The sequence below is a fragment of the Heliangelus exortis genome, chromosome 20 (assembly GCF_036169615.1).
Source record: "Heliangelus exortis chromosome 20, bHelExo1.hap1, whole genome shotgun sequence".
Lineage (NCBI taxonomy): Eukaryota > Metazoa > Chordata > Aves > Apodiformes > Trochilidae > Heliangelus > Heliangelus exortis.
In genome coordinates, this window is record NC_092441.1 from 6,129,976 (window position 1) to 6,157,479 (window position 27,504).

Consider the following 27,504-nt stretch of genomic DNA (forward strand, 5'->3'; position numbering starts at 1 on the left):
GGTAAATAATTCACTAAGAGAAGTGAATATATTTATGAAGAGTTAGTTAAAAGGCTGTGCTTCTGTCATGCCTGCTTTTAGAGCTGTTGGCTGAGGAGCTCATTTGAGTGCTGTTGGTGGGGGTCAGTGGGGTGAGGCAGAGGGAAAGAGCCTTGTCAGCTTCAGCTGCAGATGGAGAGGGCCATGTGGTGCTGGACAGGAGTGCTGAGCTCCTGCCTGCAGAGCTGACGTTCCTGAAAAGAGCACTTTATCCCGGCAGCAGGAGGCAAACTGAGGAGTCCTGAGAGCGGGAGAAGGAGCTGAAAATGTAAGAGCACATTCAGCCCTGCAAAAGGCTCTGCCTGGTGGTACCCACACGGCTTTTTCGAGTGGATGTGTGGCATGCAACTGCCCATCTCACAGGAGAGTAAATTCTCACGTGGAAAGAGAAGTGGCTGTTAGAGCTGAGACCAAGTCAACAGCAGAGATGTGCAGAGGCTTTGTGGTGCTTCTGCCAAAGGTGACCGGAGGAGAGAGGACAATAAACTACACGGGTAATTTTCCACCAGAAGCAAACAAGCCTTGCTGGCTGCTTTTTCCATCCCATATGTTGAGATAAAGCACCCGTGATAAACACCAGTGTGTGCAGAGCTGTTTTTCTCCCCGTGAACTGTTACTGGTGTGCAGATGTCCGTGCAGAAAGACTGATGGGGGCTGAGAGAGGCAGCTCTGCCCCTCTTACAGCAGTTTTTACCAGCCTGGGGGAGGTTACTTGTAAAGCCTTGGTTATCCTGTAGCAAACCCTGCTCGGGATGATGAAGAAAAGCAGGGAAATTAGGTCTTTGTAGCATAGAAGCCCTGCTGAACTGCTTCTGACAGGCAAAAAGATCCTGGTGGTACTTTACTAAAAAGTTTCGCTTTGTGATGAAAATGGGGCTGTGCCTGGCCTGAGGCTAAGGCAGCAGGAGTGTCTGAGATGGCTGCAGTGGGAGCTTATCCAAGGCTGACAGAGTGGGTGAGGTGGCAGGGGAGAGGAAGTGCCCAAGAAGCTTTTTCTTGCCTTCCTGGTAAGTGCATCCCAGTCCTGTGGTCTTCACTTGCCCTGCGTGTGGCTCCGCTTCCCCTGTACTTGAGCAATAGACCCCTGCCACGTAGAGCCTGCCACAGGCTTGGGGCAGGGAGGGTGACACTGTCCCTGCAAGTCCCTTCTCCCCATTAGAGGAAGGAGTCACACAATTTTTGTTTATACCTTTCTTCTGGGAAGTAATTTCCTTCTTTTCTTTCTGACATCTTTCTCCAGAGAATTGCTGTCTTCTGTGAACCTATCTATCTTACTTCCCCACAGTGCTCATTAATCCTTTATCTTCCTAGAGATGGTGTTTTGGGCTCTGTTGTTGCTGAATCTGATCCTTAACTGTTCCAGCTCCCACGCCTGATAGAGTAAACCTGGTTTTTATGTTACCTCTTTACTGTTATTTCATGTAGCAACCTCCTCTGAAGGCTGCAGAAATTTACCCATTGCTGTTCTAGAGTTTATAGAGAGCTGGAACAAGTCATGAACACGTGTCAGGATGTAGCTTCTGCAGGAAAAACTGGGTAGGAAGGTTTTAAATTTAAACATTAATGTCTCAATTTCAGATACTTTGTCCTGCCAGCATGGGGAACTGTGCTTTATTTCTTCAAATGCCACAGTACCCATAACACCTGACAGCTCCAGAGTTGCAATGAGCTCTTAAACTTGCCCAGTACAGTGGTAGGAGGCAGCAGGCTCTGAGGGGACCACCAGGATCCTGGAAAGACATCAGCAGTGAAGCAGACAACACAACTGATGGGTAGGGGTGCAGAAGGTCAAACTGTCTTGACATGAGGCTGATGCCCAGGGTGTACAGAGATGTTTTTATGCCCTCACTCCTGAAAGAGCTGCCTAATGTTAAACTAAATGAGATCCATTCCTCTGTTTAGGAGGGAGCAGCTGTGTTTGGTACTGTTGGAGGATCAGGAACAATGGGGAGGGTTCTACCTCCTTCCAAAGAGAAGGGGCTCAGGAAGCTGAGAGAAAAATCCTCCTCTTGAAACCCATGATGCCACCTCATGTGTGAAAAGGGAAGCGAGTGGCGTGCGTTGCAAGGGGGTGATTCATTATCATCATTATTTCCTGGCATATTGATTCTCTGCTTTGACAAGAAAGCTCTGTCAGGCCGTCAGGCAGTGGTGATGGATGGCCCTGCCAAAAATGTGTCTGCTGAAACAAATGGCTGGGGCTGGGGCAGGGGAGCAGCCAGGCATGGGCTGCTGGGCAGGGGGCTGGGGCTGCACATCACTCCTCTGGGAAGGGATGGCAGGGATGTTCTCACCAGGCTTTCCTCCTGGGAGGAGGAATGAGAGCAGGGACAGAATTGGAGGAGAGGTGACTGGAGATGTGGGGAAGGGGTGTGCAGGGTTGTTCTTCCTCTGTCTTGTCTTTCAGACTCCAACATACAGGTGGTGGGCATGTAACCTTTGTCCTGCTTTATTTATTGTCCTCAGTATCTCTTTTACTCATCCTCTGGTTTGTGGCTGTGTGTCCCCAGGCTTTCTGGAGCCAGTAAAACCATCCTTGTTTTAACTGGGACCAAGGCTTTGAAGGTTGAAGTTCACTCTTGAACCTGGGAGGAAGCATCCATCTCTGGCCCTCCTTCCTGGCACCACAGAGAGGTTATCCAGCACCACAGCCCTGCAGAACCTCATTTCTGAGCTTGCTTTCCCCTTGCCAAGCCACCTCTTGCTGAATTACCTGGCAGCACACTTCTCCCTGTTTCTCAGCATGGGTCAGCTCAGGGTCTTGTCCATTATTTTCTGGATGCCAGTAGAGAGGCAGATGTGGGGCACCAGCTGAAACACCTCCAAAGCAGTGTCTTGCCAGGGCTGCAAGGAAGGGTTAAGCCAGAACCTCATTCTCACTCTGAGTTCTTCTTTCAGATACCTGCCATGGTGGGGACAGGGGAGAACGTGCTTCAGCCTTGGGCTTTTTTTTTTTCTACAACAGTCTTTTTGCAGGGAGATGAAGCTCATGTACAAACCAGCACTTTTCACTTACAAAGGTGTTTGCTCTGACTCTGCAAAACAATCTGTAGACTCAGAATGGATAAATTATCTTCACTGCTTCTCTGCAGCTCTGTTACGCTTCTATCAAAGCTCACAAAAATGTGTATTTTAATATCCCCAGGCTCCCATATTTTCCTGTAGTGCTCTTACTTGGATGTGTGCTCATCCATATTCATCCCTCTTCCACCTGCAAGAACCATAGCAGAGCTGCCCTGTCTCTGAATCAACATCTGAATCAAGCAGGACAGGCAGCAGTAGCTGTCTGCAAGGTCTCTGGGAAGAGGCAGTGTTTGCTTCTCATGGGGCAAGAGGAGGGGTCTGTAGGGGAGGCAGTGGGGCAGCAATGATGATATTCATCACCACTTTTCCTTTATGGCTTACCCCTTATTTTTGCCCACAGCTTTACTTCCATCCTTCAGTAAAAAGGGTGCTCACATCTCAAGAGGAGACACAAGTTGAGTAGAAGTGTCCTCTGAGCCTTGTTGAGAGCAAAACCTCTCTGAGGTGTGTTTGGAGTGGGTCTGGCACTGCTAAAAATCAGGACAAGCAAAAGCCTTGATTGCTTTTTAAGTGTTTGTACAGTACAAAGTTTAAAACAGTTTTCATGTAACCTACTAACAATCCACAGCAGCAGCACTGCCCACCTTGCTTTATGGCTCTAGGTGCTGTTGGCCATGGTATCTGAAGGTCTTTCATCTCTGGAGCACTTTGCTCATATCCTCTGTCCTGAATATACAGGAAAAGATTGAGGCTTTTTATTTATGAACCCATGTCTGACTTCATCAGGGTCTTTCTGGTGAAGGGACATTGTTGGGCAGTTCCTGTGGGAACTGTAGGTGACACCTGTGGTGTGGTGTGAGTGCCTTCAGCCCAGTGTCCCATGTAGAGGAGGATGTGAGCAGAAGCTCTGTGGGTGTCTGTAGGCTCCTGAGCTGCCTCTTGTCTGCCTGTCAGTCAGAGTCTGTCATCTTCTTTTCATCTTGATTTATCATCCAGCATAACAAGGTTTCAGAGTTTCATTTTTGGGCTTTCCTCCTCCTGGGGACAGGCAGATAAATCTGGCATGCAAATGCTTTAGCTCTCTGGTTCCAGGAGCTGGAGACTCTTCAGCTGCAGGGAGTGAGAGAAACCACAACCACTGGGGCAGGGCTGCTGTGGGCTCCTCTGGGGCTGGAATTGGGCAGAGGAGGCTTCCAGTTTACCCAGCATCATCTCTCTCAAAAGGATCATGTGTCTGCAGATGCTAGAGCAGGAGAAGCACAGCTTGCCTTGTTGGAAACAGGGCCAGTTTGGATCTTGGTACTGGATTATCACTCCCTGTAACTTGAAAGTTCAAGAGGTTTAATTTCTTAAAGAAGTATTTAAGGAAAAATAAATGTTATGAATTCTACCCTCTTAAACAATAGACTTCTCCCCATCATTTAGGGAAGCCACTGGAAACCTGATCCTTCAGGAGATCCTGATCCTCCCTGCCAGAAAAGAGGTGCTTTCCATAGCCCTCTTGGAGAAGCAGACAGAGCCCAACACACCCACAGTGGCCTGGTCCTCGTGGTGCCATAAGGTGCTGTCACCTCTCCAGTCCAGCATTCATGGACTTGCCTTGGCTCTGGGAAGCAGCTGGAAGTGAGAGGTTTCCTAGGGCAGTGTGAGGAACAGGGCTTTGGAGTGTGCTGGGGATGTGCAGGAGGTGATGCCCAGTTAGGGCTGATCTGGTTTCACTGGGGGCAGAAGCAGCAGCTCCCTTGCTGCTCTGTGACTGCTGCTTCTTGTCCCATCCCTGGCAGGGTTTCCCCTCTCCAGGTGCCTGTGTCAGACAGAGCAGTACCAAGCACAAACCAAGCCCGTGTCCTTGTCCCCTTTCCTATCAGCCAGCCTGGCTCACAGCATCAGTGTCCCACCTCCTACAGGCTGCAGGACTGTGTGCTTGCTGCTCTGTTTAATTCCTCTGTATTTATATTTATGACATCCAGAGTTGTCCATAGCAGTAGTCTCAGCGTTTTGTTGCTTTTCTCATTACCTGGTAATTCATGGCTGTGCTCAAATGATGGCCTCAGATCAGGGCAGGAGGCAGCTCTCTGCAAGCCACACTGGCCCATCCATTGCCAGCACCAGGCTGTAAATCTTGCTGCTTGCTGCCCTGGCAGGCAGGGTGTTTTTTCCCCCTGTTCCTTGTTAACTCTAGCCAGCTGATGATCACCTTTCCCGGCCTGATGTGATTTCTATGACACCAGAATTAGTTTTCTGGTGGTTTTATGTGCCATGCTAGGAATAACAGTCTGGCAGTAACTGCTTCTGGCTCAGATTAGCCCAATCTCCTCAATTCATTTTGTCCATAGCACGTCGCTTTTTGTGATAAGCTTTGTAAAATGTTGTTCAGCTTTTCCTTGACATAAGTGAAGGGTAGACGACCAGACTTTGTGCCTAGAAGTGATGAATTTTAATGGCAGTCTTACAGTGCTTCTTTAGTCCCTTCCAGACTGGCTTCTCTGCCCTGGGATTAACTACAGACAGGCTGTGCCTCCTGCCCAGGAAATGGCTGGCTGGTTCTTGCTCTGTCGTGCTTGACAGATCTCAGAGACAGGAGAGCTCAGAAGGAGCTGCTGCTCCCCTGCATCTGCCTGAGTGAGGTCTTGGACACATGATTCCAGTTGCAAGTGGGTAGGAATATTACTGGGGTTGACTGCAGGCAGGCTGAATGTTTTCTTCCATCAGAGGTCAAAGCTCAAACATCTCTATCTGGGGATATTTAGAAATATGGGGTGTGTGGCAAGAGCACCCATGGGCTGAGTCCCTTTGGGGCTATGGGCTCAGGCAGCCATGTTAGTGATAACTCTTCCAGAGGTCCCAGAGCAGCTGTTTTCCATCTGGGGAGGGAGGGTGAGTGCCTGTGGGAAGGAGACTGGAGGGAGATGCCTGCCAAAGGCAGTCCTGACCCTCTTCCCTTATCTGCTGCCTAGCACTGAAACAAGTTGGGATTAATTCCTGTGCACCTTGCCTTTGATGTGCCACCTTCTCCAGAGATAAGGAGGTGTCTCCTGTGGAGCTGGTGCCAATGGGAAGAGGGTCGTGGGGAGCACAGATCCGGGCTTGACCTGCAACCTTCTCTCTCTCCAGCTTTCATCCTCATGATTATTCTGGCCCTCATCCGCATCAGCAGAGGCCAAGGAGAAGGTCACCCGTCCATGGCCCAGCTGTCGGGCATCCGCAATCTCTTTGGGGTCTGTGTCTACTCCTTCATGTGCCAGCACTCCCTGCCATCCCTCATCACACCCATCTCCAGGAAGAAGCACGTCAGCCAGCTCGTGCTGCTCGATTACATCCTGATCCTGGCTTTCTACAGCCTCCTCTCCTTCACTGCCATTTACTGCTTCCGCAACGACACCCTCATGGACATGTACACCCTCAACTTCACCAACTGTGAGATCATCAACGTCGCCTTCATCCGATACTTCCTGGGCCTCTTCCCAGTCTTCACCATCAGCACCAACTTCCCCATCATCGCCGTCACCCTGCGCAACAACTGGAAGACCCTTTTCCACAGGGAAGGGGGGACTTACCCCTGGGTGGTGGATAGGATTGTCTTCCCTGCCATCACGCTGGTTCCCCCCGTGCTGGTGGCTTTCTGCACCCACGATCTGGAGTCTCTGGTGGGGATCACGGGAGCCTATGCTGGGAATGGGATCCAGTACCTCATCCCGGCTTTCCTGGCGTACTGCAGCCGGAAGGACACCCAGTTGGTCTTCGGCAGCGGGACGGTGAACAAACACCTCTCCCCTTTCAGGCACACCTTCTGGATTGTGTTTGTCCTCATCTGGGGCTTTTCTTGCTTCGTGTTTGTCACTGCAAACATTGTCCTCAGTGAGTCCAAACTCTGATGTGCTGCCCTCCCCGGGCTCCAGGCACTTCGAGCGTTTCAGTTCTCCCTCTGGGATTGTGAAGTGAGGGAAAGGCAGAATGAAGGGAAGTTTCCAGGCCACGGGCTTGGTGGCACAGGTTAGACCTGGACACAGACTTTTTCAACTCCATTTTGGGTGTGGATGGAGTGGCCTCAGCCTTGTTACAGTCCCTGTTCCCAGACCTGGGGCTGAGCCCTTGTCAACCTGCACCATTAACAAATGTCCAGCCATTTCTGCCTTCAGCTCTGCTGGGGCATCACTCTCTGTCCCTTCGTGGCTCTCTGTGTGCTGCAGGTCTCAGCACACAGGAGAGCAGCCAGCCTTGGCTGCTCACTACACAGAGAGGCAGAATGTCCCTTCTCCCAAAGGCAGGGACGTGCTGTATGGCATTTATCAGGAGTTTGGGGGAATTGAGTGTCTTCTGTCTGCTGAGACCCCTCTACCAACCTCCTGTACTAGATGAAGGGAAGAGTTAGGGTGGGAATAGCCCTGACTCAGACAAAAATAATTTCATGTTCTGTTACACTTTCTTTTTCTAGTGGCATTAACCTGTTTATGCACCATGGATTGCCTGGGATCTGGGATCTTTTCCTTAGAGCAGGATTTCTCCAGCCCAGGAGTTTACATTGACACTTCTCATCCTGTTCTCCTGTGCTGTGGCAGCCCTGATGGACAGGGATCTGGGTCTTCACCCTGGGAAGGAAACTACAGCCTGACTTCCCTCAGCTCCTGCACCCATCCCCCAGAGCCCTTACCCCTGTCTCAGCCTTGCCCGGGGCTGGTGCAGTAGTAGGTCAGACCCTGACTCCAGCTGCAGGGATTCCTGTGGGCTGGGGAGGTGGGAATCACCCAGTCCTGACACGGGTGAGGCTGGCAGGAGCTGGGGCTGTGCACACCCAGGCGTTTCCAACCTCCTGAGCAGGGTAATCAGCCTTGAAACCAGGTGGGTGTTGGCTCCTGGGAAGGGGGAGGTGGCAGAGCCTGGCTCAGCCCTGCCTGCCTCAGGGAGGAAAATCTGAAACCCTGCTGAAACTGGAGCTGAACACCCCCTCTGCTCTTTCTACACAGGGTTAAGGTGGGCTTCAAGCTGGTCCTGTTCAGCTCGTCTGAGAATTTGGGCTGTGCTGTAGGCAGAGCTCTGCTTTTGGGGCTGATGGGGATCCCTGTAATACCCCACAAACAGCACTGGGTCCTGTGCTCTGAGGCCCATGGGCAAAGATCATGTATGGCTTTTCCTCACAAAAAGAACTTTTCACCTGGAATATTTGACCCCCCCACACTGAAGGAAGTTCAGAGCCAGGTGCATGTCACTTACCTCTCATCCCCCTGCCCTCTGCACTTGCTGCATCATTAAGTGTCACCGCTCGCTACAGCAGAGCTTTGAGCTGCAGCTCTTTTTAATCAAGCTCTGTTTTCAAGTAGGACTTTCTGGTTTCCATATGACCTGAAGTGCTCCTCCTGGGAGAATATATGAGTACCTGGAGCTGTATAAAAACACTTCATGGTTTTTAAAGCAAAACCCTGCACCTCTTGAGCCTGAGCGCTGTGGCTGTGTCCTTGCTGAGCTGCTTGGAGAGGATCTGGGGGGGACTGTTCAGGATGGAGCAGATGAGACAAACAGGCATTGGCAGCCCTTGCTAGGGAGTTTAAACATCCCAAGGAAAGCTGATGTGGCATCTTCAGTGCCAAATTAGCGAGTTATTTTACAGGTAGCTATTGCTTATGTCTCATTTAGGAAAAGGGACAGTAGTGGTGTAGCTTGGAGGGCAAATTTATGGGGCAGCTGTGCTGGGCAGAGTCAGAGGGAGGAATTTAATGCCAATGAAATGAGCCTTGGGAAGCTGGAGATGCTGTGGGGGCTGCTCCCCTGCACAAGTACACAGGTGTGGGTTTATGGAGGGGGCTGAGGCCTTTCCCACCATGCTGCCTGCCCTGGCCACTCTTCAAGTGCCCATTTCACTCTCTTGCCTTCACATGTTGTTGCCAGCCAGAGAACGGGGCTGTTCTCTGTTGTTTCATCTCTTCTCATCCTCCCTTTCCCTCTGAGAGCTGCTCTGGGTCTCCCTTCTCTCCCTGCCTCTGTGTCCTGGTGGAGGAAGGAGGGAGCCCAGCCTGGCACAGCCTCTCCTGCATTTTAAGATGTGCCTTTTCCTCCCTGGCCACCTCTCCTCCTCAGCACCACCCCTGACAGTGACTTCTAATGGGCCTTAGCTCTGAGAGCTGCTCAGCCCCAGGCTTTGCAGATGATGGGACAGTGAGGGCTCCTGTCCTGGCCCCAGCTCTGCTGCCTTAGTGAGGACTCTGGTCCCCAGGGAGCACGAGTGCTTTCTTAAATAAATAACCACAAATTCCCAGACACCTGCTGTCCTTGCACAGCAGCAAAATAAATCTATCCAAGGAGTTGGGGTGATTAACAGAAAGAAGCTCTACAGCAGAGAGAATATTTTTCATATAAAACATGACATATCAATGCCTTAAAAATTACTGGAGAATGTGGGAAGGGATTGGCTCAGCAGAGCCTGGAGTGGGCTGGGGGATGCTGGGTGACCCCAGCTCAGTTCTGGGAGGAGGAGAGCTCCCTCCTCTCACCCATCACGAATGAGTCTGGTTTTATTTGGCCATTATCAACACTAACAATTCATTATTCTCACGTGCTGCTTGTCCTGACTGTAATTAGTTTTCAAAAAATGGGATTAAAACCAGTAAAATGCACATTATACATCTGGTTTAGCCTGGCTTCTTTTCCTAACACCCCTCCTCCCCCTATTCCTCATCTTGCAGCACTGAGCTGTTATTCCCAGATGAGATGGCTTTGAGTGATGGGGCTGCAGGCCAAGGAGAAATGGGAAGTGGAGAGGCTAATGGAGACCCTCCCCTCTCCTCTATTAGCCTCCTGCAACTCTGGGTGGTAGCTGCAAACTCAATTAAAACATCTGTACTTTTCCCTTCTCTATTACAGCTCCGTAACACTTAAAACCAAACAAATTGAATTGCTCCACTGCCTCGGGCTGCAAAGGCAGTTTCTGCCAACAAATTTATTGTCACCATAAAGCACAGCTTGATTTATGTTAAAATATTAAAACAGATCTTTTATGATGGGAATAAACACTTTCTGCTGTGATTCTCTTGTAGGATTGCACAAGCAGTGGAGGATTTCAGGGCTTGGGCTATAAATCTGGGATCAAACTGGCATCAGGGATGGGTTTGGTCCTTTGCAGCACTTGGGAGAACAGTGTCCAGGGAAGGAAAAATAAAAACCTTGAGCCTGAGAAGCAGGTTTGAACAAGGGTTGAGCATCACCCAGGAGCCTTGTGTCACTTGGAGGGGTAGGAAAGTTCCCAGGAAGGTCCATGCTGGCTCCTCCAGCACCTGCCTTTTCCCTGCATGGGTTTGGGTAGCTGCACCCTCACCCCAAGAGCTGACCCAGTGCCTGCCCTGCTCTGCCCTTCCTTGTTCCCCCTTTCCTCAGCAGGATGGGTCCCACCCTGCCCAGCCATGGGGACAATAAATAAAAGGTGCCATGGAGATGAGATGCTGGAGCAGGGGATGGGGAGGCCATGGCCTAGGGGGGCCCCATAGGGCTGAGCCCAGAAGGAGGGTGCCCACCAGCAGCCCCAGATATATTTCTCTCCACGTGTAAGCTCCGTGTCCCAGGCAACACAGGAGCCAGAGACAGCTGAATTAAAATGTGATTGATTAGACAGTTCCACCAAAAAGAAATAATATCCCTCTGCAGTTGTTAAATGCTGAACTATCCAAGCCCAGCCCTGGAAAGCCTGGTCAGAGGGTGCTTCCAGGCTGTTGCTTCCCCACAGGTTTGTTCCTGGTCAACCTGAGGTGAGGAGATGCTGCAGGAGCAGCTCAGACCTTCCTGGGTCCCAGGGAGGTCAGGCAGCTCCCACCCACTCTGGGCTGCTCGTGGCCCCATGCCCCATCCAGCTCCTCACCCAGCTTAATGCCCAGTGCCAGGAATGGGAGAAAAATTAGGAGCTTCTGTCTTAATTAGCATATAAAGATGATTATGTAGTAGAGGCCACAGTTGTGGCAGGAGACTTGGGTGCAGGACACCCCAGGTGGCCCCAGCCTCCCACTGTGTGCTGAGCCCTGTCCCTAGAGCCACCTCCTCACAGAGCCCATGTCCCCCTGTCCCTCACTGCCCTCAGCCCCCCACAGCAAAACCCTTCTACAAAACATGAAGCAAATCCATTTGGCCTCTGCTGAGTCACTGGGGACATCACTAATTAATTTTAAATCTGGGTTGGGGATTTTTTTTTTTAATTTATTTTTTTCCCCCCTTTTCTGCTCCCTTTTGTTCTCTTAGCCTCAACCCCAGCTCAGGCTTGGCCCTGATCCTAAAGGTGCAGCAGAATGTGTTGGCTTCCCAGGATCAGAAAGCCACAATTTAGGGAAAAACTCTCCAGGGCAAAGTGGATCCTCAAAGGCACCAGTCTGGTGCCCCAGGGGCATCCAGGGCACCCAGCAGGGGAGAGCTGCCCTGGGCTAATGGGTGCTATGGCCTGGGACAGCCTGGCAAGGAAGGATCCCCCAGTCTTCAACTGGGTTTATTTATGGCCTTTATTTATATACCAGCACCTCCCTTGCTTGCCACGAGGATTCAGAGGGTCTGCCAAAGCAATTAAGAGACAATTGCAATGATAAATAAGTAACAGGAATTAAAGCTCCAGCACCAGCCTGTGATGGCAGCCAGGCAGGGGGATGGGAAGGGGGGGGGGGAAACTGGCTGGGTTTAACTCCAGACAGATGGATGGATGGACTGATGGACAGATGGATGGACAGACAGACATTGCCAATGCTTTTGGCTCTGGGCCGTGCTTGTCCGGGCCCTTCCTGACCTCCCTGGGGCTTTGCAGCTGTCCTAGAGCAGGGCTGGGGGTCCTGGAGCAGCCCCTGCAAGCATCCCCTCACTGTTACCAGCCCCAGATGCTTGGTGTCTACTTTAAAATAGTTAAAAAACAAAACAAAACAAAAAAAAAAAAAACCCAAAAAAAACCAAAAAAAAAAAAAAAAAGACAAAGACAAAAAACAAAGCTTTAGAGCAGGGGATATTAATTCAGGCAGACAATGCTGAACCAGCTGGGAGAGGGGCTGAGTGGTGGCATCAGCCTGGGCCAGCCTGCCAGCTCCCCTGGAAGCTTTGTATGGCTCCAGCAATGCCCAGGATGGGACTGGTACCACCCAACCACTGCCCCAGGGCCCCAACAGCCTCAGCTCCTGCTTCCCAAAAGTCCCCTCCCCTGCCCAGTGCTGCCATTGGATCACGGCTGCCCCTGCCCACACCCCTGCTGTGTTAGACAGGTCCATCCAGAGCAGGATTGAACCCAGCTCATCTATCCTGCCTGATTTATGGCTCCATCAGCCACAGCAAGGTGGGAGGAATGTTTTTCCTGTCTCATTCCTGGTGGGACACCTTCCCAGGGCTGCTGTACCACTGGTTTGCAGCACTGGGACTCTCAGTCGCTGGCTCAAGCTCCCAGCCTGAAGCCCAGTACCCTAAAAATTGAGCAGGATCCAGCTTTGGTCCCTCGGTCCAGGCTGATGTTAAGTAATTAACCATCAGCATGGTTTAATAAGGTGCTGTTTGCCTTGGCCTGGCTGCTGCCAGTGGGCCCGGCCTGTGCCAGGGCTCAGCAGTGAAGGATGGAGCTGTGGGGTGCACAGGACCACAAGCAACCCCCCTGACACAGGGGTAAAGCCAAGGCAGCCCCAGCTCATTGCCGGTGGATGGAAGAAAGGTCCCCAGCTGGCTGAAAATGTCTCTTTAATGACCTGGATATGGCATTTGGAGTCCCTCAAATGGAACCGACACACGATGGCAACACAGTGGCAATGAGTTCGGCATCCTCAAGACCACAGCCAGCCTTGCCTGCTGGGAGAGCCCAAGCCAGGGCAACCTGGCCCCCACTGGGCTCCTCACCCCGTCAAAGCACACGAGACCCACGGAGCAGCTTGGAGCATCCCCCTCCTCCAAGCATCACAGGACCCCGGGAGGCTGCATCCCAGCCAGGAGCTGCTGGCCAACCCCCAGGGTCACCAGAAGGGCAGGCAGAGGGGCAGAGAGACCCCCTCCACGTCTCCCCCGTCACACCTCCGACTCCAGGCTGGACACCCTCCGCCAGGACCCGCCGGCGCAGGGACCTGTCACCCCCCGGGCCACCACCGCGTTCCTCCTCTCCGTCCCCGCCGGCCGCAGCGATGCCGGTTCCCCACGTCTCCCGCAGTCTCTGCACCCGCTGTCCCATCGCCCGGACCCCCGGCCACAGCCCGCCGGCACCCTGGGGTGCTCCCGGGGAGGTGGGGACCCCCGCGAAAGGTGCCCCAGGTAGAGGGGAGGGTTGCCGTAGGAGTTCATGCAGGCGTACTGGGTGCAGCCCGGCACCGTGGCGGTGGCTCGGGGATTCTGCCGGCAAACCTCCCGGTAGGACGGCAGCCTGGCCACGGGCGAGCAGGGTGCCAGCCGCCCGCTGGGCTGGGGACAACGGGGGCCACAGCCGTAAGCGGCCTCGGCTTCGGGAAAGAGGTCTGGGACGTCGGGGCGGGCGGTGGGGCGGGCGGTACCGCAATGCCGCAACCCCCCGGGACGCCGCTTCTCGCCCCGCTTCCGCATTCCCCGGTTCGGCTTCTCCCGCTCCAGCACCGCAGCCTCCGGGCGGGTCGGCTCGGTCCCGGCTCTGCAAGTCCTGGTGGCTTTGGGGAAGGATCCGCGAGGGCAGGACGGGGGCAGGAAGGGGCTGCCCACCTCCCGCCTCTTCTCTGCTGCTGTGAGCAGCCGGGGCAGCGTCCCCGAGCCCCCGTGTCCCCCGTCCCCCTGGAGCAGGGGGGTGTTGGGCAGCCGGTCCCCCCGGCCCGATGGCCTCCTGTGCTCCCTGTAGATGTCCGGGGGAGGGAGGTCTCTGGGGGATGTCGGGGGCGGGAGAGGAGCCCCGATGTGGTTTCCCACCAGTACTTGCTCCCCAAAATCCCCTCCCTGGGAAGTCTTCACCAGGGGGTGGGGGAAGCTGGAGCGGGCTTCTTCCCCAGCACAGCCACCCCGAAACTTGGTGAGGTGGTGGAGGTGGGGAACATACTCATTTGTCCCTCTCCACTTCTCCTCCCTGGGCAGCCGGGAGTCCACGGGGATGGGCTGGGGCAGCGGCAGCCCCAGGGGAGCGCCCTTGGGTCCGTAGGCTCTTCCCAGCCTTTCAGGGGGAGCCGGGCCAGAGGAGGGGGCCCGGTGGGCACCAGTGCTGTTCTGCACCACGAGCTGGGGTGTCCTCAGGGAGAAGGTGGTCTGGAGGTGCTCGCTGCGGCTGCTCCAGTCCTCGATGGTGCGGGTGGCCTGTTCCAGTGACCCCCCCACGCTGGCTGTCGACACCATCTCCTTGGCTGCCTGCAGCATCTTCAGAACATTGGCCTGGGCAGAGCTGGCGGTGACATCGGGCGTGGACACCCGCCCGGGGCTCCCCAGGGTCTGCACCCCACTGAAACAGCTGTAGATGCCCTGTGGAGAGAAGGGAGAACCCTCCCCATCAGTGGTCCTGCATCTGCAAACCCCCCACACAAACCCAGGTGCTGCTGCTGAGGCTGAGAGGTGTGTAGGGCACTGATGTCCCCTCCCCAGCACCTCCTCCGTCACCCCTTTCCCCAGGGATGCAAACACAGGCACCAGGTCATTCCCAGGGCTGAGCCCTTTTCCAAAAAAACCCAGCTTATCTCCCCAGCCAAAAGCTCACGTCAGCACGAGCATCTCCAGTCCCTCCTGGGAGGGTGGGAGGGATGATGCCCACCACGTTGTGCCCACCCTCGTGACATGGTGGGAGGACATTTGGGCCCCTCAGAAGCCCCTGGCAGCTTCACTCACCCTGCTGATGGCCAGGAGGAAGTCAAGCTTGTGGGACTTGGGGACAGAGTGACGCAGTTTCCAGTAGACGAGGTGCTCCCAGGCAAAGACCAGCAAGCTCAGCCCCATGGCCACCAACAGCATGTAGAAAACCCCAGCCATGTTGTCAATGTCCAGCTTGCTGCTCATCACCTCGTTCTTCTCATTCTGGCAGATCCCTGACAGCCAAACTGTCTCCAGCTTCTGGGTCTCACCTGGGGTCAGGCACACACAGCAATGAGGATGTGAAAATTCCCCCCTTGGGCATCATCTACCCAAGCCCAGCCCCTGCCCAGCCCCTGGCCCACTGTGTCTGGAGAAGGAAAATACCCCCAAGCCCCTGGAGCTGTTGCCCTTGGTCTGAGCATCTCACTAATCACCCACTAATCACTCATCCTTCTTCAGGGTCCTCTCCTGTCTCTGTCTCCCACCCACAACCCATCCAGTTGTGCTCATTATCTCCTTCCCAGGCTTCTCCTCCTGACCCTCAGCTTTTGTGCATGGCCATCTCCAGGATTTTATATCTTTCAAGAAGAGGAAGGACCCCTGAGGGAATGACTCCCCAATCCCTAGCATCTGGAGATATGCTGGATGGATTTAATGTCACCCCAAATGAGCTGCTGGAGAAGACCCAAACCCTCAGTGGCATCCTGCAGGGAACCATGGAGGCTGTGCAGGGTCTTTAAGGAACAGACCGTGACACCAGGGAGGGGACAGACAGTGACACCAGGGATAACAAGAAGCTCCCCCAGGAACCTACCATCTCCCAGGAACTGGAGCAGGGCCAGGTCTATGGCCCTTTTCCAGCGTGAGTCCTTCTGCAGGGCGATGCCATAGCCCGTGGTGGCAAACACCTTCCCGCTCCCGATGGTCACCAGCTTGCAGCCCTCGTCCTTGCCCGCCATGTAGTTGAGCACTGCTGCATCATAGATGAAGGCATCCAGCTTCCTGCCCCAAAACCAGGAGGGAGGGTGAGGAGGGGGCCCCCAAAGAATGTACCCCTTTTGGGGGGAGATTTAGTCTTTCAGACAGCCGTCGCCCATTTAGAAGGGTTTGTGTCCTCTCTGTTTGTGTCTCTCTCTCTTGAAGAGCCATAACCCATTGCAGAGGTGGGGGGGGATAGCCAATGAGGGGGGTGCTATGTCCCATCTGAAGGACCCATACCTCGTCTGAGAGTGGCTCCAACTCATTTTGGGGGAGCTGTGTGAAGCTCTACCCCATCTGCAGGGGGATGTAGCCTCTAAGATGGGGCCCACACCCCATGCAAGGAAGCTGCACAGAGCCATACTCCCACCCAGGAAAGCCATACCCAGCATGGGGACCACACATCCCACTTGGAGGGGGCCATCCCCCAGCTGAAGAAGCCCTGCCCCATCCTAGGGAGCTGTAGCTCATTTGGGGGGGGGGGGGGTATGAATCCTGTATCCCATTTGGAGGAGCTGAACCCCAGCTCGGGGAGCCGTACCCTCCGCAGTGTCCGTATCCCTGTCCCAGGTGAGCTGTACCCCCTCTGGGGACAGGGGTGGGGGGCATACCCTGTTTTGAGGCTGGTGAGGGCATCCTCCACAGATCGCTGGTTGTACTTCACCATGTGGGTGTGCATGTCGGGGTAGTTGCTGCGGATGTTCCTCTCGGTGCTGCCGTTGGGGACGGTGCCGAAGCGGAACGGGGGGTACTGCTCCTGCGGCTTCTGGAACTGCAAGAGGAACCCCAGGAGTGGTACCACGCTGGCTCCATATCCCCTGCAGCCAGGCCCAGCCAGCCAGCACCAACACACAACCCCCTCCAAGTTCCCCTAACCTCAAAAAAACCCTTATTATTATGGTTTTTTATCATCAGCCCCCACCTTCCTGTCGCTCAGCCCCGAGACGGTGTCGATGTACTGCTCCTGGATCATGAAGGCAGCCAGGTTGGCTGTGTAGCTGGCGAGGAAGATGACGGCGAAGAAGGCCCAGATGAGCACCATGATCTTGCTGGTGGTGCCCTTGGGGTTCTCGATGGGCACGGAGTTGTTGAAGACCAGAGCCCACAGCAGCCACACTGACTTGCCAATGGTGAAGGAGGGACCTCCAGGCCCTGTGGGGACAGCAGGGACAGCCATCAGCCTCACCAGGGTTATGTTATTGTCCCACCCCCACACTTCAGCTCCTGCCTCCCCCCACTCACTCTTGGCACTGGTGAGGTTCTGGTTGTAGCCAACGGGGCTGAAATACTCGAACACGAAGACGGTGATGGCCACCACGGTGAGGCACATCACAAACATCATCACCCACACGGCCGGGCTGTAGGGCTCTGCAAGGCAAGCAGCACCCTGTCAGTCCCCACAGACTCCCCACAGCAACCTGGGGAGCCCCCGAGCCCTTCCTGAGGGACAGGGCTCATCCTCCTGAGAGCTGCCACTCCTTGGGGAGGAGACAGAACTGGCAGCACCGCAGCCGAGGAGAACCAGAGGACATCAGGAGGGAAGGGGGACACTGTGAGACAGGGGATGTGGCCATGCTTCCCACCCTAAATAAAAACTCTCATCAGCAGGAGTGTGCTAACTGCCCATCTCCAGGGCCATCCACTGCTCCAGGAGGGAGCTGTGGGAACGCATCCGAGCCCTGGGTGTGTGGCCACCGAGCTCCCGTTGTCAGTGTGTCCTTGGCTGTCGGGGAGGATGAGGTCCCCCTGGCTGGGGACACAGCTCATTAGCAGGGGGGAATGGGGTGGTGGCATGGGGACCACAGACCCCCACTCTGGCCACTCAGGGACCAGTGCTCTCTCTGTCCCTGGGGATGGTCAAGGTGACTCCAGCGTGGGGAGGGGATCGGGCCCTGAAGTGGGCAGGGGGGGACAAGAGGGGGAAGGTGTGCCCAGGCTGACCATATCCTGCACCCCACGGCCCCCTCAGCCCCTCCTGGCATGGGACCCCCACTTCAACCCAGCCATGTGCCCTTGGCAACTGGCCCTGGCTGAGCTCAGGAGGGGTTTGGGACACCCTTGGCCCCTCTCCTCCCCTGCCCAGGGAGAGGCTTTGCTTTTCTAAACCTCCTGAAATTAAACTTGGAGCCCTGGCAGTTTCTGACACCTGATTTAACCATGGGCACCAGAGCTCTACCCCCATCCTCCCTCATCCACTGAGAAGATGAGGACACCACAAGTCCCATCCTCCCTCTCTGCAGCAGAAGGATTATTCAGGTGAGGGCAGGAGGAGCCACCAAATCCAGCAGTGAAATCTCCTTCCCTTAAGGCTTTTTTAATTTTTTTCCTTACAAGTTATTAAAGCTGAACCATATTTCTAATTTGCCTTTGTCGGAAGGGTGGGATGAGCCTGCAGACAGACAGACAGACAGACAGACAGACAGACTGAGGGCTCACCCAGGAAGGCAGAGGGGGAGACGGTGCCGTTGCTCCTGGCCACCATGACGCTGATTCCCGTCTCCACGAAGGGGACGGAGAAGTCCACGATCTCGGAGCGCTCCTCGTTGATGGTGAGGGAGCCAATGGCCATGTCTGCACGCTTGTAGTACACCTGGGGAAGGGGCAGATGGTCTCCATATGGGCAGGGGGACCCCCACCACTTCCCCCAGGTATTTCCTCATCTCCAGCATTTCCAGCCTTAAATTTTGTGGGTTGATTTTTGTTTGGTTTTGCTTGCCTTTTTTTTTTTTTTTTTTTTTTTTTTTTAATTTCAGCTTCTTAAACAAGCAGTGATACAAACACAACCAGCTGTAGGGTCATAAATGTTCATCTGATTCTTCACCTCATTGCCCCCCACCAAGCCCTGCCCGTTAGCACCATGATGTACACTGATCCTGCTGCTCAGGGACAAGTCCCACCCCAGACACCCCCCAACCCCATCTCCTCAGAGAAGCCCCAGCCCTACCTCACCAATCATGCCATTCCACACCCCACGGACAATCTTGCCATGTTTGCCATTGGTCACCAGGTAGAGGTCATAGGAGAACTTCACTGCCTTGGCCAGCTTCTTCAGGATGTCGATGCAGAAGCCCTTGCAGCACAGCTTGGTGTAGGGATCCACGAGGCCATCACCGCTGAAACCACAGTGACAAAAACGGGTTGGGACAACCAGAGATGATTCTCTGAGTACCCGAATGCCTCCGAGACACCCGGTGCCCAGGGAGTGGAGGCCAAAACTGATGAGCTCCATCCTGGCTGCTCACCTCTGGGAGGAGTTGCTCTGCTTGCGGCAGGGCACGGTGTTGCGCACGCAGACCCCGGTGCTGGGGTCCGTGTTCTCCACGATGACAAAGGGTCTCTCCTCCAGCGTGGCCACCGTCAGGTGCCTGTTGTCTACCACGGGCTGCATGAAGGAGCCATAGCGGGGCCACACCGGGTACTTCATGTGGATGATGCCTTTCTCCCACTTGCCCACCTGCCCCCAAAGGGAGAGGACACTGTCACCCTGGTGAGTGGGGGGGTCACACAGGATCCTGTGCTCAGCCTCTTTACACCTCTGGGGATCGTTTCTCCCGGATCATCCGGCTGGAACTCAGCCCTATCTCAGCATTCCCCTCCCCAGGCACCCACTGACCACAGGGCGAGCTGTTTCCTCTTGGAACCCAAGGACCGGGCTTGGGTGAGCACAAACCTGGCCAAGCTTCACTCAAAATACTCTTAAACTAGAAAAAAACCCCACTCCGCAGCTTGTTCCAGGTCTAGGCATTTGGATGTGGTCCCCTAGAGGGGGAGCAGCTGTATTTTTGCTTTTTTTTCAACCAAATTGCAGGGGGAGGGGGCCGAAAATATGTTTTGGAGATTTTTTTGTGCCCAGTGTTGCTGCAAAGCATCATCCCACTTGCTGTGGTATCTTTGGGACGAGCCATGGGATTTGCATGGGATAACCTGCCCCAAGGTGGGTCTCCAGCCATGGGATTTGCATGGGATAACCTGCCCCAAGGTGGGTCTCCAGCCATGGGATAACCTGCCCCAGCGTGGGTCTCCAGCCTGTGCATGGCCCCAGGCTCACCCTGCCCAGCCTCCCCCCCGCAGTGTGCCCATCCCAGAGGGGGGGTGGGGGCTGTCCTACCATCTCCCAGAGCCGGTGCGGGTTGAGCGAGATCACCACCATGGTGGGTCTGACCAGGTAACCACCTTCATTGAAGGAGAAGTCCCTGTGCTCCCACGTTACGTTGAGAAGGTGCCTGGGGGGGAAACAGCACCCATGAGACCCCAGCCATGCAGCCCGGCCCCTACAGCCTTCTTCCTCCTCCCCCTCCTCCCCCTCCTCCTCCGGCTCCAGCCCGGCTGCCGTGGGTCTCATTGAGAGATGTGGGGCTGAGGACTGGGGATCAGGTTACGCCCCAAGGCAAAGTGGGGAGCTGGAGAAAGCCCTGACAACAAGGAGGCACCGAGGATGGCCTGATGAAGGGTTGAGGATGCAGAACACCCCCCCCAGCAGCCCTGAAGCACCATATCTGCAGTGCAGAATAGAGCTGTGAACCCTCCTGAGACCCCCCGGCTCCTCAGTTGCAGAGAAGCACGGGAAAAGCAAGGGCTGCTCTGGGGATGTGCTTCAGAAGAAACCCATCCGAGAGGCAAGGACCACCAGCTGCAGCCCCCAGTGAGTTCCAGGCCTCCTCCCCTGCCCCTTCCCTCTCCTTTTCCCCATCCCCCCCTCCATTTCACACCCATCCCAGCAGGTCCCTGACCACTCACCGGTAGAAGCTGGTGTTGGAGGTAGCAGCTCCAGGAGGAGCCCAGCAGTCCCTTCCCACCTCCGGGAGGTAGCCATGGGCTCTGAAGAAGCTGGCAGCCCCCATGGCAATGATGGCCACCCCATCCCTCACCTTCTGCCTCAGGCTCAGCTTCCAGCTCTCGGTCACCACACTGATGAGGCCAACAGGGAAGGAGGCGGGTGGCACCTCCATGTTGCCCACTGCCAAGCTGGGCACAATCCAGACGTATCCCGGCCCCACGAGGCCAGCTTGTTCCGCCATGGAGAAGAGGTACTCAGCCTCCTCCCGGGAGCAGTAGACGATGAGGACCTGGGCATCGATCTGCCGCAGGAGCCGCTGTGTCCTGGAGTCACTCCTCTCCTGGCTCATCTCGAAGGTGAGCACCTCCTGCAGCTCCCAGCCGAAGTAGCTGGAATCCGTGAAGGAGCGGATGACGTCCAGGAAGATGTTGTAGCCCGGGTAGAAGCTGGTGATGACAGTGAAGGAGCTCCAGTCGTATTCCTCCAGCACCTTGAAGATCACCTGGATTTGCTGCTCGATGGAGACGCCCAACTGCAGGAAAGCTGAGCCAGGCTCCTGGGGAAGGAGAAAGGGTCAAGGGCTGCTCCAGCACCATGGGACAAGTCTCTTGGACCCATCAGTACCACCTTGAGTTTGCCATCATGAAGGGCTCAAAGAAGCTACAAACCGGGGTGCTCTATGGGCTGGAGACACCCAAAACAGGACCCACCAGTGGTCTTCAAGGAACCTCGTCCCATGAAAAGGGCCAAGACCTGTGGCCTCTCCTCCACGTCTCAGCTTGTTGACCAAAACTTCATCCACCCTCCGAAGGAGATAAAAAATTTCTCCTTAAACCAGGAGAGGGAGAGGGGACCAAGGGCTCTACCAGGAGCATAAATCCCACCCCAGCTCTGGCTTGCTACCTGCAGCTGGAGACCATGTGGCTCCTTCCCTCCTGCCCCAGCTCCCCAGCCATCTGGCCTCTCATTAACAAACCTTAATTGATCTGATTCTGTCTTAAATGATTCAGTGAATGGCTTTTGCAGAAGGTCATCTGCAGGCAGCAGGGTTTTGCCACCCAGACCTCCTCCACCTCCAGAGAAGTTTTTCCCACGAATCTGGTGGTCCAAGCAGAGGGATGAGTCTCAGGGAGTCCACTACAGGCAGCAGGAGCTGCCAGGGACCCATGGGAGGAAGAAAAGGAGGCCGATCCTTTAGATAGGTCCTTCCACCACCCCCAAAATACCCAACCCCTGGGAAATGCTGGAGAAAAGCACCCAGACCACAGCAAAGCCATGGCTCATTTTTAGCTGCTTGGGGCTCCACCCAAACCCTCTGCACCCATCCAAGTCCACTGCACCCATCTGAGTCCATGGCACCCACCACCACCCACCCACAGCCAGCAGCAGCTCGGGGTGGCCCAGGAGCACCAGGCAGGGCTGTGGAGGTGTCACCCCGAGAGTTCAGACCCCAAAACCTCTGGGCAAGCAGAGCATGAAACCAATACCCCAAGGAGTGGCAGGGTCCCCACTCTGGGGATTGCTGCCCAGTGTGGGAGCCAGCACCAGGACCCCCCAGGTGCCCAGTGATGGGCAGGGATGAGGACCCAGGAGGAGATATCCCAAATCTCTTCTCGGGAGGGACGGGAGCCTCACCACAGCCCATTGCTGCAGCCCAGCACCTCCAGCCCTGCTCAGCTCTCCCTGCTGCCAGCGCTTCCCAGCAGACAGGTGACAGTGACAGTGACAATATCTGACACCAGTGAGGAGCAGAGAACCCAGAAATCCTGTTTAGGACTGTGGTGCACTTGAGCTGATTGCTGCAGCCCAGCGAGGCTCCTCCATGCTGCCTGCCTGGCCAGTGCAGGGCTGGGTCTGGGGGTGGGGAGCAGAACACCAGGGAAGGTCCCTCCACAGAGACTCCAACTTCCAAATCCCACCCAGGGATCCTTGAAGTCCTCTCCCATGTCCCACCACCCTGGGGGCCACACCACCTAATTTCTGTGAGGTGCACAGCTCCTCTGCCCCCCAGCATCTCACACCCCATATCCACCCCTCTCCAATAATCCCCCCCTGTTTCTCCCACCTCCTCCCTGGAAGAAACCCTTAGGGAGTGCCTCACCTTGGGGGTCAGGACCACAGCAGAGCCCCCGCTGATGCTGATGATGGGGACCTGGGTCTGGGAGGAGACGAAGTCGAGGATCTGGGCCACCGCCTCGGTGCCGACGTTGTCCTCGAAGACGACGCCGTGGATCTTGTGGCCGGTGAGGATGTCACAGATCTGGGTGAGGAGGGTGCTGGGGTTGGTGTTGTTGACGATGACGGTGATGGGATGGATCTCCAGGGGCATATCCAGGAAGCTCTGAGCACTCAGGCGGGAGCGGATGTGCAGGGGGTAGGATGTGCCCCCGAACACCAGGGCCACGTTGACCACCGGCTCCTCGGGGCCGGGCAGCAGGAGGTTGGTGAAGGCAGCTGAGCAGCCCAGCACCACTGACAGGAGCAGAGCCTGTGCCGGCGCTCTGCCCATGTCCACCACCGCGTCCCTGCCAGGACAGGACAGGACACAACCCCTCGCATCCGGACACCTGCCAGGACCCCCGGCCCCGCTCTCCCCAGCCCTCCCTGAGACCACCCTGAGGACAACACCGGGAGGGGGACCCCAGGGAGAGAAGGGGACCCTCATCCTTTGGAGGATGGATCCATCACCCGCTGTACACCCCAGTGTCACCTCCCTTGTCCCCAGTCCCACCAACCATTATCTCTTCCCAAACGAGCCCTGCTTCCCACCACATCCCCATCCCAGCCCCAACATCCCCCTCCCAGCCCCAGCCCTCTCCCTTCTCCAAAACTCCTTTTTGCCCCTTCGGCTGGGTACAAGGACAGGGACAGCAGAGAGAGGTGACAGGAGCTGGACAGGACAGCTCACAGCCATCTTTAATTTAGAGGCTTTGCTCTTGAGGGAGGGATCAGCTCTGCAGCCCCCAGGTGGGGATTTTACAAACCACACAGTCACTGGAGCATCCAGTCCTCTAAATGACCCCTGCCCATCACCCTGCCCCAGCCCACTGGCTGCCACTTCCCCAATCCCAGCCAAAGCACCTGCCTGGACCCTTCTCTCCAAGTGTCTCCCCCAGGCACCATCCTGCAGCTTTCCCCCTTCTCACCTTCACCCCTCACTGCACATCACCCCCTCGGCATCACCCACCCAGCCCAGACACCCACTGCACTGCGTCTGTGCCCATTGAACCCCAACACCAGGGTGAAGAGGGGGGCTGTTTGGATACATCCCCCCTGCCAGGTCCCAACCACCAGTGCCCAGCCCACAGCCAGGGTGACAGTCCCCAGTGGGACACGAGTCCCTGCTCACTGCGATGCACCCCTTATGCTGGAGCTCACCCCCTCCTCAGAGCCCACTGGGAAACCAACCCATGGTGAGACCCACACCTGGGGACATCCAAGCCCCCCCAAGACCCTCCACCCTCAGGACCATCACCCCAGTGCCAGGCTGGGCAGGGTGGGGGGTGACAAACAGCCCCCTGCAGTGGCAGCGGCCACGCGCCAATGTGGCTCCATGCAGCAAGATGCCAGCTGGTGCTCAGAAACGTCACTTGCAATTAAAAGCTGCTGTTGCTTAACACGTCCTCAGTGTGCCCAGCCAAAGGATCCCCTTGCTGAGTCCCGGGTGGCTTTGGGGTTTGGGGACCCACACCCCAACACCCCCCGTGCCGCAGTGACGGAGAAGCCCTCGGCACACTGCGGAAGCACTGCCTGAGTGTTGGACTGAAAACGCGTGAAATAAACCCAAAACCCGCTCAGCCAGGCACCCTGCAAGAGCTCTACAGTGCAGCTTTGGGCTGTGCCCTCCAGAGTCACGGGGCACATGAGCCCCACATCCTCCTGTGCCCTATGGGTGCCAGGAGAGCTCCAGCACCATTCGGTCACCAACAGTGCCCAGGCAGCACCTCACTGGGCCAGATGGGTTCATCGAGGTGTTCTTCACCCCCAGCACCCACCATCAGCCTGTGGGGGGGTTCACCCTGCCTGGATGCATCCTCCTCCCCATCCCCTGTCGCAAGCAGCTGAGCCCCAGGAGCCCCCAGGCCATGCCGATGGGCAGAGGAGGTGGCAGATGAGTCACCCCGTGCTGGCACTGTCCCATCCTTTGGCACAGCCAGCCCAGTGGTGGGGCAGCCCCTAACACCCGCTCCTCACTGCAAATTCCCAAGTATTTTTAGTCCCGTGTTAAATAATTCATCGGAACCCAGCATCAGCTCCCTGAGCAGGGAGGAAGGGGAGCAACACGCCACCCAAAACAAACAGAGCCACTCTCCCAGCAGCTCTGCCCGTCTGAGACCTCCTCAAGGACATTCAAATATACTCCAGGCCCTCGCAGTGACTGATGGGGTTTGCTCGTGCCAGCCCTGGCACCTCACCCTCATCCTCTTCTTCCTCATCCCAGCTCTCCCTCACTCTCAGGAGTCTTTTCCAGCACAGCCACCCAAGCACCAACAGCAAAACCCTCCCATGACACCGAGTGCTGCCTCCAGAGGGGATGCTCTGCTCCAGCCTGCAACTGGGAGCCAGGTTGAGGCAAACTGGTTTCTCACTGGGCCGAGCAGCAGGTGGGAAGCATCCTCATCCCTTGCAGGCAAGGACAGCAAGGTGGGCACGGGCACATCGTGGTGTTCAGCCCTTGCTGAGACAACCAGGGGAATGAAATTCCATCCTTCCCAAAAACCAGCAGGGTGTCGAGGGGCTGGTGTCACCCCCCGGGGCTGAGCTGCTCACCCCAAGGGCTGTGGGGGAGCATGGAGAGGGTTAGGGACAGTGAGCCCGAGGCTGGCAGGGACTCCCTGCACGGGTCAGAGCCAGGGCTGCTCCAAAATGGCCGGATTTGGGATGCAGAAAGCAGCCAGTTCCTCCAGCCCAGCTGACTCACAGCCCATTTTTTCCAGTAGCAAGCTAGAGGGGTGCAGAAAAATACAGATTTTGGGGAGGGGGGTGAAGGTGGGGAATGCAAATTACAGGAAAGTGGTGGAGGCAGAGGAGGAACCAAGCCCAGCTCTATGTTACTGCTCTTGGGCTCAGCACAACACAGCAAAACCCCTTGGACTGGGAAAAAAAAAATCCCCATTTTTCAGCCTCTTGTAGCAAGCACTGCAGAACTGCTCCTTCAGGAAAATGCCTTCCCAAAAAGGTTTTCCAGCTGGGTACTGGGCTGGTGGCTGGGCTGGAGGAGGAGGAAGGTGGCCCCAGCTGGGAGTCCTGGCAGGGCAATGCCACCTCCCAGCAGCTTCCCCGGGGACCAGAGGACACCCATGGAGCTGCTCAGTGGCTTTGGCACTTTTTTTAATTATTATTATTTTTTTGCTGCTCTGGAGCGGTTCTGAGCAGGTTAAGCCCCTTCCTAGGAACAGCTTCACCTGATAAACCAAACACTGGCAGAAACCTCCTGCTAAAGGAACCAGTCAAGCCCTTACCTTCCTCTACCTCCTGAAATGTCATTTTAATGCAACAGAGAAACTTTGCTCCTAATTTTAAACCTCCCTTTTTGCCCTCCCTCCATCCCTCCCACCCCTGCTCCAGGGGGAGGAGAGCTCACGCATATATTTTGACCTCAGGAAAGGGAGAAATGAAATCCCCAAAATAATAAAAAAAATACCACTCAAGAAATAGAATCCTTATCACCAAATTAAAAGCCCTCTGAGCCTGAAACCACAGGGAAGGCACAGCCTGCGCCAGGGAACTGCTGCCAATGGATGGAAAGGACAGAAACAATCCAAACCTGGCGTAGAGGATGGGGGGCACTGGGTAGGGCACCGGGTTGTGCCAGGGCTTGTCACTGCCCAGACCGGGTGCACCTCTGAGGAGCAATGAGACCCCAGCAGAGCCCCCCAGAAGCAGGGCAAGCAGCAAAACCTCCCCAAAGTCAACTGTCCGGTGAGCACGGTCTCCTTTCAACCTTCATCTGCCAGCACCCAGCATCACCTTCCTCAGCACCCTCATTTCTCTCACCCACACCTCCGACAGCAACAGTTGCGGGCCGGGGGCTGCGGACCGGGCAGCGGCGATGGCCCCGCACACGCACGCACCGAAACGCAGCTTAAAAAGGTCGAATATGGATTAACCCAAAAAAAAATCCCCAAAAACCCGCTAAGTGTCCTGTCTGCCGCTGGGTTATGCAAGGTGGCACAAGGGGGACACGGCTGGTGGCACACAGAGACGTCTCCCTTTTTCCTGCCTCCCACCCCCCAAAAAACAAACAACCCAGCACAGCGCCCAGAAGCAAGGCGCATACGCATCCCTTGCCCGGGACGGCGAGCGGGAGCTCTCGGGGATGCTGGGGCAGGGGGAAATGGCCCAGGCAAGCCCTCAACACCCCAAAATACCCCAAACCCTCTCCCCGAAAGTTCCTGGCGGCGGTGCCGAGGCGGCGGCAGAGCCCGTCGGAGTCCGGTCGCCCCCAGCCCGCCCGGTACTTACGGGACCGCCGCTGCTCGGTGCCTACATGCCCCGCGGCTCCGGCGGGGCTGCGCGTCCCACCGGGGGCTGGGCTCTTCCCAACCCTCTCCTCGTCCTCCTCCGGAGCAGCCCCCGGGGGCAGGATCGGCCCCCGCCGCGGCTGGCGGGGAGGTCCAGCGCCCGCCGTCGGTGCCGGCTCGTCCTTGGCGGCGGCGGCGGCGACTCTGCAGCGGCGGCTGGAGGCAGGGACGGGAGCTGGGGAAGGAGGGAGCGGGAGAGAAGCGGGTGTGCACGGGGGGGGGCCCGGTGGCAGCAGGTGTCTCGGCGACCGCCGGGCCCCGGCAGCCATCTCCCCTCCGCACCGGGACCGGGCGGGACGGCCGGGAGGAGCCGGCGGCGCTGGGGAGGGCTGCGGGGATGGAGGCACCGGGGGCGGGAGGGGAGGCTGGCGAGGTGGGGGGGGGGGGGACGACACGACACGGGGGCGGTGGAAGGACAGGACGTGTGTCCTCCCGCCTCGCCGC

General features: G+C 56.2%; 2 protein-coding genes across 6 annotated transcripts in view; one reads left to right on the forward strand and one right to left on the reverse strand.

The window, feature by feature from the left end:
* Nucleotides 1-9,676, forward strand: part of TMEM104 (transmembrane protein 104) — a 43,201-nt gene extending 33,525 nt beyond the window's left edge. For all 4 annotated transcript variants that reach the window (XM_071764407.1, XM_071764406.1, XM_071764409.1 and 1 more), the window contains exon 11: nt 6,178-9,676. In XM_071764407.1, coding sequence (XP_071620508.1) covers nt 6,178-6,938 — 761 coding nt within the window. In that variant the 3' untranslated portion in view covers nt 6,939-9,676. The remainder of the gene's footprint in view (nt 1-6,177) is intronic.
* A 3,045-nt stretch (nt 9,677-12,721) lies between these two features.
* Nucleotides 12,722-27,404, reverse strand: GRIN2C (glutamate ionotropic receptor NMDA type subunit 2C). Of its 2 annotated transcripts, XM_071764405.1 has the most exons (13): nt 27,002-27,404; nt 22,638-23,061; nt 20,497-21,092; nt 19,868-19,982; nt 19,002-19,213; nt 18,704-18,872; nt 18,196-18,349; nt 17,002-17,127; nt 16,682-16,911; nt 16,371-16,531; nt 15,596-15,783; nt 14,818-15,050; nt 12,722-14,457 (listed from the first exon to the last, which is right to left on the reverse strand). In XM_071764405.1, the coding sequence occupies exons 2-13, from the start codon at nt 23,043-23,045 to the stop codon at nt 13,060-13,062; spliced, it is 3,990 nt and encodes a 1,329-aa protein (XP_071620506.1). In that variant the 5' UTR covers nt 23,046-23,061; nt 27,002-27,404; the 3' UTR covers nt 12,722-13,059. The 2 variants fall into 2 exon arrangements, with proteins under 2 accessions (XP_071620506.1, XP_071620504.1); XM_071764403.1 differs by lacking the exon at nt 27,002-27,404 and having other exon boundaries at nt 22,638-23,706.
* Nucleotides 27,405-27,504: the final 100 nt, after the last annotated feature.